The following is a 12,548-nucleotide window of genomic DNA, read 5'->3' on the forward strand; positions in this document are numbered from 1 at the left end:
CTTTGCAATTTCTATGCTCATGTCCTGTATGTCTGTTCCCTCTACCACAACCTGAAGATATTATTTAATCACCACCTTTTTATTTTGACCTTCAATCAACTTTATTTCATATAAGTAAACTACATAGAGAAAGAATATAGACTCTAGACTAAAAGAGATCTCGGGTATCAGTACAGGTGTAACAGGAAAAGGCTAGACACTTTTTTTGTGTTTAAAATGTACTTGTCCTTTTCTTCTCTCAGATATAACCACGTTCAAACAGTAAAAGCTCTCTCCAGTTACTTAATCGAAAATGAACTGTCATTGACTCCTCTGGTCGACTGATTTGTCATCCTTTTCTTGGCATAAACCCCTGAAGGACTCTGTATAGTGTCAGACATTTCTCTCGCCTACGTTTAAATGAGCTTTAATGAATTCTCTAACATATTCCTGAATTCTATGCTCACGCTTATATAAAATAGTCAAGTTATTAAACATATCTCTAATTCATTGTCAGAAAGGAGAATTTAAAAATAGAAGTATGTTAGAGTGTGTAATCACAAATTAAAAACTTCAGCTTTGAAAGACTAACATGCACTAAAGTCTAGAAATGCACAGTTTACACCTCACCCCCAGAAAAAAAAAAAAAACCCAATGTATTTTTCTGATTAAAATGTTCTTTCTGTGTTGGAACACAAAGCAGCCTCTCATGTCTCTTTAATGGTTCTACTTCCTGACCAGTTTCCACACTTTGTATCAACTCAAGATAGTTACAAGCACAGAAGTTGTAAGGAAGGGAAGCTTGCTGCCTGCATCTCTGTCCTCCTGAATGCCATTAAATCCTTGCCTTTGCAATGTGCCTTTGAGACTGCTGCAGTACATGGGTTTGCTTTTAGGGACAAATCTGATGAGAGAATCTAGCAAAGCTGATCAGCTTCTCAGAGATGGATCTTGCTCTACTCCTGTCCCCAGTACAAGATCATACCTGTCAAACAGGAAGCTGGATGGAATAAATATCCTGTAGGGTTGGCAAAGCTTGCTGCAGTTAAGACATAATCAGCTTCTCAGAGATGGATCTTGCTCTACTCCTGTCCCCAGTACAAGATCATACCTGTCAAACAGAAGCTGGATGGAATAAATGTCCTGTAGAGTTGGCAAAGCTTGCTGCAGTTAAGACATCTAAACTACTTGGTGACTCCCAAGAAGCTGAGCTGAATTATGAGCTATTATATGAGATCACCAATACATACAAGGACTTCAAACTTCTTTCAACCAAACAAATATGAGCCATTGGAATTTGGGGGTTGTGTTCCTTTTTTTAAAATATTTTTTCCCAACTATGTGAGTGTCCAGAATAATAAGATGTTTTCTAAAATAACTGTATTTTGCAGCTAAGACTTTATGTTTAATTAGTTTTAGTCAAAAGGACTTTGTTACTGGGAAAAGGTGGATTAATAACTGAGAAAAATGTTCAGTTGGTCTGGATATTTTAGTAACAGTAACCATTGGTTTTTTTTATTTTCCTGTAAGAAAGTCTGGAGTTATTTTGCTTCTGATAGATTAGGCAAAAAATTATAGAAGTAGGAAAATGATTCCTTCCTTTCTCTGTCTTTCCTGAATTTCAGTGTACATTAAATTCCATAAAGATGTCACCCAACTGTGATTCTGGTGGGGGCCTTTCATTAAAAGACAGGAAGAGGTAATTTCTACAGTAGCTCTTTTAGCATACATGAACAATTCCATATACATATAGCCTGGATCCTGGCACAGGGGTGAGGCACACCAGATCCAGTTTCCATGTGGTCTTGGAATGGAATTTTCTTGTAGTCTAGCCAACACTGCCCTGAAATTCGTAGGTATATTTTCTGCAATCCAATGCAAATCTATTCCTTATGAATAAAATAGCTCCAACCCATTCTTTATTTCTGTTTAATAGCTATGTGCACTTAGTGTTCCAGAGTCTATTCAACACTCTGTTAAAAGAACTATATATAAAAATCTCTTTCTGATTAGTGCTCTAGCCTTAGTGTTCTGTCTGCCTTTCTCTAGATCACAAATACAAAAAATTGCAGTCCTCTAATGCCTTTTAATTTTTTTCCCAAATAAATTAAATAATGTGTTCACTACAATATTAGCCAATGTGTTTTGGGCTGATTATGCCTCTCATTCTAATTATATTTAAGGTAAAAGAGCAAATTCCCCTGTATTTATTATATTCCCTTTTTAGTCTGCAGAAGTACAAGTTTGCAAAGACAAGTGTAATTTCTACTAAAGTCTGAAGGTGTAAGGAACTCCTAGGCTGAAACTTTAAGAACCTTTATAAGCCAAAATTATAATCACCATCAACATAAAGCTGCACTGCTTTACCCAACTGAGAAGTTATCTTTTGTATCCTGCCCATACCTAAATATCAAATATAACATAAAATAAGAATGCAACTGCAAACTTGGAATATTTCAAGAAGCATCAGTAAATATTTAAAGTTTTTCTAATAAAACAGATTCTTATGTCATTGCATCACAGAACAATCAGTACCCCTGGGATGAATACACCTTTTCCTAGCTGTTGCAAATCACTCTGTGAGGATTTAAAATACAGTAAGCCCTCACAGCCCTACAGCTGAACCCTTGGCCCTGACTATAAATAGATTTTAATGCCACATGAAGCACTGCAGGCAAAGGGAACCATCTATGTTGATCTGGGAGTAAGACAGAGTTTCTGGTCTCACAGTCCGCAGCTAAATTCTGTTTTATGTCAAAACAGAAACTCCTCTCCAAGCACACAGTTCTTAGGATTGCCAGAGAGACATTCTGGTCTCAGAAGACAAGGAATATCTCAATTTAATGTCAGTTAAATTCAGTGGGATCATGATCTTTCTCTTAGAGTACATTACCTATGTGATCCTAAGAACTAGGCCTCCTTATTATCCCAGGAGATATTTGTACAGGTACCTAGTAGTGCTCAAAAGCTTCTTGATAAAATTTTCCATTTCATTAATATCTCACAGATTATATATTCTTCAGTGCGACTCTACTAATTATTTCTAAAATATTACCATAGCAATTATATAGGTATTGTATATAATCTCCTCAAACACAGAGTTCAATTTGCTGTAGGTCTTTTTAAAAACACAATAAAGTCTTAAAGCAGCTTGAAAAATAACAGGAGAGGAAAGAATCTGGATACTGAATGATGAAATTGCCAGAATGCTCATATTTTTCTTTCCAAGATATAGAAATGGTTTTAATAATCACTTATTTTAACAAGAAATCCAAGTTTTGAGTAAGAACATGTAAATATTGTCTGTTGGAGCTTCACTGCAAAGACAATGGCGGTCACATGTTATTTGTATGCTCTGAATTGTGCAAAATGCAGAAAAAAAGCCTCAACAAATAAATTTCAACATCAGCTTCCTCTTGAATGCTGTGTTCTAGAAGAGAATATCATCTGTAAAACATTTGCCCCTTGAAAGCTTTAGCCCAGAAAATGTAAATTCTTTGCAGCACTCATTTTTTCTTTTAGGCATATTTCCCGTACAAGCAAAGTTCTACTGAATTAAATGCGGGGTCTGACTAGATGGAAAGTGAGAAGTACAGATCAGAGCCTAAAGCAACTGAAATAATCTCAACAGAGAAATGGTAAACTCATTAGTAGCTAATAATTCAGTAGCACTTAGCTGAGCAGTGGATTACTGTGAAGGAACAGACTTACTGGATATGGAGGTGTAAAGGGCAAAAGACTTGAGGCTAGTCATTTCTTTTTGCCTGGTTTCCTCCACGCTGCTGTGAAATATGTGCTCCCAAGCATAGAGTTTCAGGAGCTTAATGCCCCGCAGCATCTCATTTGTCTTCTTCAGTCTCTCATTGGAGTACTCCTGCAACATTTACACACACATTTACCTGAAGAGTACAAAAACAACTAATAAAAACTAACTACCTGATGAGTACAATAAAGCATAACGATGACACAAAAATTACAAGCAGCCCCCTTGCACAGTGCAGACATTTCCATCACAAACAGCACTGCTCCCATCTGCAGGAATTTCTAGGTGACACTGACTGTATGATTGGATGCTGCAAGAATGAATGCTGTCCATGTTTCTGGAAGGGTGCCTACTGTTGATGGGAAGGGATTCCTCTACACACAGGAAGATGCACAAATAACTCTGATCGCTACCCATGATCTGTGGTGGAAGAGATTTCAGCAAGCTCTGGCTCCATTACAAGTTCCTGTGGCTTCCTTGGCAGTGCAACAGTTGTTGAAAGGGGGAAAAAGGTTCAGAACAGCTGGGCATGGGAATGCCAATGAAGCAAGGTAACATTTTCAGCAGTGATGCAGGTGGTTCAAATTATAGACAAGCCAAATGAGGGATCAAGGAACAGCTTGTGACTTAGCAGACCTCTAAGCTCCTCAGCTGAGCCACCCACTCAGTGGGAGTTAGGACTGCATGGAGCTTGTTTAAATAAATCTGTTTGATAGATTTCCACATCTGGGGTCTGAGTTTGGACACAGCATCCCTACTTCCTTTCCCCTTGGACAGCTTGCCCTGCACAACTCATTTATTTGTGCACTGCCCAGAGCTACTTCAGTCAATGACTATTGATCATTTGTGTTTTTAAGTTAGAAGGTTTTAAAGGTTTTTTGCTCTTAGGGAACCATATTTGCTGAAAAATATAAACCTAAAAACATATGTATTTACTGCTTACACTTAAAATCTCACACTCTTGAACATGGCATTCTTGAACACTATGAAATGTTTGAGAAGCAATTCTGGATCAACATCCATGGTTAGCCTTGTCATTCCAAGCACAGACCAATGCATAATTGCCAGATATGATATTTAGATCACCAGTTAGTTTGAAGACACTCACCAATGTGCTTCGCTGGGCCTGGGAGAGTTTTGTTGCTACAAAGTACTGAACAGGTGCAAGGACTATGATTACTGCTGCTCCAATTAAGGCACTGATTCCAAGAAGGTAGTAGAGCAGAAGAATTCCTACAATTATCTGTTGGGATAAAAGAAGGTGAGGGAAAGATCTTGGCTTCACTTGGAGTATGCACCACAAAGACCAATTTCAGGGTAAGGGACAATGCTCAACCAACAGCAGCTGCAGTTAGAGCCACCCCAAATGTCACAAGCTCAGCAATGCTGGCACAGCCAATGTCATCAGTCAGGGCTTCTCTCAGGGACCCAGACACCCACCCAGTGCTGTGCTCCTCAGCCTGGCCATTCTCTATATTTCTGTTTCTGTATTTCTTCCCATTGTGCACAGTAAAAGGAAGTTGTACAGGTTTGTGTATCTTCCATAATTTAACTCTCAAAACTATTTAAAAGAACTTTATTTAAAAATAAATAGATTTTAGAAAAACACCTTTAAATAAATTTTAATTTAAAAATGCTTCCAAACACACTGTACTACTGAGAACACTCACTTCAGATAATCTCTGACATGAACTGGCAAGGACCTCCCTTAAGGATCTACAGTGCCAGACAGACAATTACTTTTGAAAAAGAGTTAGAGAAACAGTGTAAAAAAAGCCAACTTTGTCTTTGGATAAGTAAGAATCTAGAAGAAAGCCACAGTCTGGATGGAGAGGCTTTCTGTAAGCAGCTCAATAAACACAAACAATATATACAAGCTACCAAAGTTAATTATCACTATTGTAATGACTGACTCCTGAACAATCTGCAACATTGACAATATAAGTATTTAAAAGTGTAAACTGATAAATCAATCAGAAGACACAGGGATAGAAAGTCAATTTCATACATCATTTCCTTTAATTAAAAAAACCCAATAACTGGAAGTTTCCTTAATGTGTTATCTACTACTCTTGATATGTTTGTACACTCTCAGAACCTTCACAGAAACTGTCTTCTATAATTTCAAAGCTCAATAGTCATATGCCTATTTCCACACATTTATAGGAATTAGCTGTTTACATGAAAAAAAGGAATTTGTAGTTTCCACATTTCTATCAATTTAAAGCACAGAGAGAAAAAATACTTTTTTTCTTCTTAGGAACCCTCGGATGCCTCTGCACAGCTGAACTAAACTAAAACATGACTCTCAAAATGAGCCACAGTATTGAGTAAGAAATTATGCACTGACATGAAAGTAAAATCCCATTGTATAAGCACCACAAATCTAGTAAGAGGCAAGGTTAAATTGCAAATTAAAAAAATCTTTCAGTGATGAGTAAGCGAGCAATCTGCTTCCATCTGAAGTCAGGAAATTAATGAGTGTCTGAAGTCAAACAAAACACACAAGGCCTCTGCCTGTCAGAGCTCTCCTCCATAACACAAAATGGTCTTTACAGAGCAAGATTTTCACTCCCAACTGCTTCATCAGGGGCAGATGCTGTGGTACTCAAAATACAGGAAAGCACTGAACAGTGAGAAGGCACTGCAGAACCCTGACTCCCTGCTTCCCTCACTACTGGTTGATTGTCAAGGACATTATGGGACCACCTGGCTCTGAAAAGAGAGCATGAGCTCCCATAGACAAGGAGAAAGCTATCCCAGCTGGATCCTGAAGATAAGATCCTCACAGCTGCTTTTCCAACCCTTATTCTAACTACTGAGAGGGTCAGTCTTTGCAATAAAAATCCTATGTTTCCAACAGGTTAAAAATTATCCCATTTTCACCTTTTTTATAATGTGATAACATAGACAAACTTTTGAAAAACGTTCAGCACGTATGGAAAAAGAAAAGTGAAGAACTGTATCTGAAAAGAGCTGAAATCTTATTGAACATAATTCTATATCACATCACAAAGTGCAGAGCCAAGAATAAAGAGTACACAGAAAACATCTGAGCTCTGGGGGACACTATCTGGCAGATGGGAGGGCTCTCACCAATATTCCTGAGAAGGCAAAAATCATATTTAAAAAAAAAAAGTCTATGTAATGAAACATTGCTTCTCTTTCAACAAAATCCCAAAGCTCTTCTCTGCCAGAGATAAATATCAGGAGTGAAAAGCTTGCCAATAGCTCTGGTTGTTTTGTCTTGATTATTTAATGAAGGATGGCAAATACTTGCAGCCAGAAACTGCTTTGTGGGCAGTTCTGAAAGAGACAAATGTCCTTTCATTACAAGTGTAAGCTGTCCCCACCAATGATATGAGCCAGAGATATGAGGATACAGGATTTTTTAATAATCACAATGAAATCAAACAAGTGTGTTTATCAAATGGAGGCATGGGGAGATGGCCTTCATAAGGCCTCATTTTGCTCCCAGGGTTTGAGCCAAACCTACTGAGGGCATCTTTCAACTGACTGGCATCCCTGGGCCTCTTCTCATGGATTCCAGTAGCATTCAAACAGTAGCTTAAGGCAATGATAAAGCTCCCATTGACTCCAGTCAGAGCAAAGATGGGGCTCAAATTATCTGGACTGTATAGAAAGCCTAACTTGTCATGAATGGCTATTATAAAATCTACAGCAGATGCTGAAATGTTGATTGCTAGCCTAAGAGCTACAAAACAATTAAAAACCTGTTTTAAATAATAACGGAGTTTGTGCAGTGTAGTATTAGCCATCTTTCAAGGAGCCAGTAATTGTTTTCACTGCCTCATGAAACAAGGTACTGAATGAATGCTATGGAAAACTCCTGAAGAAGCCTTTGTGGCCAATGTGATCCACTGATTTTGGCAGGAAGTGCACCACCCATAAAACAGGAGCATGCTCCAGCACTGATCGTCCTCATCTGGAGAGGAGGAGGAGCATCACAGCAGGAATTCTAATGCAAACATGATTTTATTTTCTGCAGACTGTTCCACTGATTTTGGCAGGAAGTGCACCACCCATAAAACAGGAGCATGCTCTAGCACTGATCATCCTCATCTGGAGAGGAGGAGCCTCACAGCAGGAATTCTAATGCAAATATAATTTTATTTTCTGCAGACTGTCAGGAAGTCTCTGAGTCTGTGACTTCTGGCCCATTAGAGCAAAATGTTGTTACAGAATATGCGATGGAATTGGACTAATTCTCAGTTGCACTAAAGCACTCTCTATGCTGAGCTGCCAGAGAGGTCTCGGAAAATAAGTGTACATGAAACTGATAGCTTGTACATCATTTCTCTATAATAATTGATACCCTAGACATTATCATTAAGGGGGTGGACTCTTCTTAACCCTCCACAGCTTTTTCAGCAATATCATTTTAGCAAATTACAACCACTGGCTTCTTACTGTGCTTCCCATAAAAGGAATGAAAATACCCTGACATCCAAATTATTATCAACAAACTGCCAATATGTAACCATATCTAATATAATATTTCCTCTCAATTTATTTTCATTATAAGTATCCTCTTTTTTGCAATTAGACATCAATATTAGGACATATTCCTTGATAAATTTTTTCCTCCCCACTTTAAAATAATCTGGTTCCCATTTTTCCTCCCCCACTCATAATTTCAGGGAGACCATGCCAAAAAATAAGTCAAGTTGCTTTCTGAAAAATTCCAGATAACTACTATATGCATCACCCTCCCTTAATTCTAGAAAGCAAAATGTTTTAAACTGTAGATCAGAAAAACTAGTCCATATCTCTTGTGCAGGAGTAACTGTTGGAACAAAAAAATGCATTTGTACCGTATGAATGCAACCACACTGCGACCTAAATATGGCCACAATCACCTTAAATCTCAATATTTTAACAGGCACTGTTTTATACATCTCACACATGTAGAAACACAGTTAAAAGAAGCCACCAGCCAGAAAACTGCTGATTGTTTATATTTTAATATGCTCACTATCCTGATTTGAGGCTTTGCACAAGAGAAGAGTTTTGTCAGAGATTCAGACAGATTACTTCTTCCTCCACACCCTACTGCAGTCTCAGAAGCAATTTACCCCCACTACCAGAGATACTGTCTGTGGTAATACAGCAGGTTTCAAACATGTGGCCAAAGGGTAAAGATTCAGGGTATTTCAGGAGGACACTTGCTGATTTTTCAGAGAATGAAAAGACTGAGACTATACAAGAGGACAGAAGATGAATTCAAAGACTCACTGTAACTGACAATAAAAAAGGACCTGCATTGCCCCCCACCAGGCATTTTTCTCAGTGAGATGGAAAAAAATTCAGGGCAAATAGCTAAATCAGGTGCTTTTCTTTTTACCCCAGATTAGGAAGTTAATTTGGTTTATCACATAATCAGATTATTTGAAGACCTAATTTTAAGGGAGTTGCTCATCTGATCTGTAGCAGCTTGACAAAATCCTCCTGTATTCAACAGGAACAATTACAAAATCCACTCAATTTAGTAAATATCTTTATTGTCAGAAAAAGTCCTGATGGCCAGCAGTCTAACACCTCACTCTTTGAAAGACATTCATACAGTTTACCCAATTATCTGAATGGCTGGCTTTGCTTTCCCACTCCCAACTTTTCAAGGTCATTTTCTTACATGCTTACCATCTTACAGAAGAAAATCACTTGTATAAGATGCTGATGGACAAAAACTCCTAAGCAGCACCCCTAAAACCACATTATAAACTGCCTGGAAATAGAATCTGCCAGGTTGGTGTCTATATACAGTCTCATGAAAACCATTTAATTTTTGGGCAAGGGAAAGCAACCCAAAATGCAAAGCTGCTGGATAGATTACTTGCAGGTTTCTGACTTACACACCAGCAAAATCAGCCTCTGTGTGGTGCTGGAACCAGACTGCCTTTGTGACATGAACACAATGAAGAGTTTATAATGTTTTTGAAATTAAATTATATGTCTAGAAAATACCAAATTCGCCAATTTTGTGACATGAACACAATGAAGAGTTTATAATGTTTTTGAAATTAAATGTCTAGAAAATACCAAATTCGCCAAGAAGTGAATTTAAACTCTACTGCCTCTTCTGTTTGCATTTACTGCTAGCACTGAACAACAAAAAGCACACCCAACAGAAGTGCACCAAGTAGCTGGAAGAAAGCAGAAAGACTTGCAGGGCACTGAGTATCAGATGAAACTTCATGCTTTACTGTCAGCTTTTTCATGAAATTCTTACATAGAAGTGTAGTGGGAATAGAATGCAAGTGGGAAGGAGACTGAAGGGATAAGACTGCTGTTTAGATACAGGAGGCCAAAGACACCAGAGGATAAAGCAGCAAAACCATTTTGCATAACAAATAAAAAAATAGCCTCAAAAACAGTGACAAACTGTGGAATTTGTCTAAGACACCAGAGGATAAAGCAGCAAAACCATTTTGCATAACAAATAACAAAAAAATAGCCTCCAAAACAGTGACAAACTGTGGAATTTGTCATCCAAAAAGCAGCAGTAGTTTCAAGGCATGTCCAAAGGATCATCTCTATGTAATCATATTTATGCTACTTTTCTTGCTTCTGCTGGGATTCAGAAGACAAACGATTGCAATATCTTCCAGTTAACTTGCCTGATGTAATAAATGAATGCACTGCAACCTGCTGCACCCTATAAATTCTTGTTACAAATGCAAAGCATTTTTGGCAGCAGCCAAGATCCTAATACAATCAAAAATACCTAAAGTCCAGTCACAGATGTGGAATTTATTACAGACAATATCTCTAGATATGAATAGTTTGACATTTTATTTCAAGTTGTTCTTTAACTTCTTTAACATCCCCACTTTCATACAACTTGCATGCAATGAACCACTACAGACTGATGTGCATTAAGAACAACAGCACATTTAATCACCTTACCTGTACTGGCATAGCCCAAAGGTTAGGGCAGAGGAAGAAGAACCACATCAGCTGATTTGTGTCTATGGCAACCAGGTTACAGATCTGGCCTGCTGTCATCTCCCCCATAGACATGTTAGAAGTTGAAAGCTGCATAATTTTATTGTATATTTTTGTCTGGAAGAGAGATCAAAAGTACTAGCATACAGAAATAAAATGAGACTTCTAGCTCCATCTAAACCCCAGGCCCAGCATATTGAGGGCAGACAATATTTCCAGTAACTTGAGTGAAGAGAATAAAGTTTGGCCTTTCAAGTTATTTCTTAAAATTTAAAGCTACTGATTTTCACTGACACAAAGCAAAGTGCTGTTACCTGCATTTTGGTTGTCTAAGTACTCATTTTTTCATCCCTGTGCATCAATAGGAGAATGAAACCTTTACTGCCCAAAAATGCTAAAGAACCACATTAGCAACTTCATAGTTAATCAAACTAATGTGGTTCTTGGGCATTTTTGGTCAGTGAAGGTTTCACTGTCCTATTGATTTACACCTCCAGCATCTCCACAGAGTGCCCTTCTTATAACTAACACTAAGATATTATTATATTCAATATATAATCCTTAATGTATTACAATCCTTGGTATTTTTTTCTGGCAATTGACTGAAGTCCCATCCAACCTCAGCACAATGTTCCTGGCTGAGAACATTGCTACATTTTGCTTAGAGAACTCAGTTCCATTACACAGTTTAATTCACAGACAGTGAATGTCTCAGGTACAATTCTGTACCGAATTAAACAGTTGACTCAGTGCAGAATCAAGCACCAGGTATAAAAATAACATAGTACAGAATAATAAAAGCACACTTTTACCAGCTAATTTCATAAAAATCAGATAGGACACTGAACAGTGGCAGATTTACACACAGGAGGAGAGAAAAGATTTAAAGAAAAAAACATAGGAAAAAAGTATAAAAATATTGGCAGGGAGACTGCCATTAACACTGATCTGCTGCTTAAAGTGCTGACTAAAAATTTTCCAATTTGAATAGTCCAACTGGCATTATCTGAACCTCTATTATCCAGAACAGTGAATACAAATCTTTTCTTAAACAGAATTTATTTAGCACTCTTTTCCAACTATTCCCTTATTGCACTTGCTTTGGTCCCTTGTATTTTTCAACCACTCAACCACTTGCAGGTCAGGTCTTGCAGTTAATACAAGTCATGCTATCTTCTTTTTCTTTTTTTTTTTTTTTTTTTGCTTTTGGGTCAAATTTCTATTCCTGCAGAATTTTTCTACTTCGCTCTAGTCAGGCAAAACCAATGGATGGAAACCAGAAGTCTGTCAGCTGACAAGTGCTTCCAAGTGTAAGATCAAAAGAGAATTAACCAATTAGGCTGCTACTGAAAGCATCCATCCATCATGGAGACTCCCCACAGGATCCATGCAGCTCAGGGGATAAATAGTGTAACTTACTAGTTACACTAAGCCTGCTGTCACAGGGTAGGTTTCAGTCAGTGCCTCTGGCAATCCCACACTGTAATCTTACACCAAATTCTCTCATTTCCAGGCACAGAGCTTTGTATGCTACATCAAACTTTGATCTATAGTTGTCAGCTATACAGAGACCCCATTTTTGCAATCTGACTCATGTTCAGTGCTTACAGACTCCACTGTGCCTGGTAGATTTTGTGGCATAATCCATAGAACAGAACACTACTCATGCCTATCCTTCTGTCCAAAATATATTTACAAAGACATTTTAAAGATCTTTTATTTGCATGGGATGTGATTTTACCAAAAAATGCCTTTGAGATGGGAGAGGTGCAGTTCACACCTAAATTACTTCAAAAGTTACATTCAATTTTACTACCAGCAAACTTTTGCTTGAAGGTAA

General features: G+C 37.8%; 1 protein-coding gene across 1 annotated transcript in view; it reads right to left on the bottom strand.

Moving 5' to 3' along the window:
- ABCC8 (ATP binding cassette subfamily C member 8) overlaps positions 1 to 12,548 on the bottom strand; it is a 76,738-nt gene that overhangs the window by 45,959 nt on the left and 18,231 nt on the right. The window contains exons 8-10 of the mRNA XM_039707421.1: positions 10,670 to 10,825; positions 4,851 to 4,985; positions 3,691 to 3,853 (exon numbers count right to left, since the gene is read on the bottom strand). Of these exons, the coding sequence (XP_039563355.1) occupies positions 3,691 to 3,853; positions 4,851 to 4,985; positions 10,670 to 10,825 (454 nt within the window). The remainder of the gene's footprint in view (positions 1 to 3,690; positions 3,854 to 4,850; positions 4,986 to 10,669; positions 10,826 to 12,548) is intronic.

Source organism: Passer montanus, unplaced genomic scaffold (genome assembly GCF_014805655.1).
Source record: "Passer montanus isolate IOZ18808 unplaced genomic scaffold, ASM1480565v1 scaffold2, whole genome shotgun sequence".
Lineage (NCBI taxonomy): Eukaryota > Metazoa > Chordata > Aves > Passeriformes > Passeridae > Passer > Passer montanus.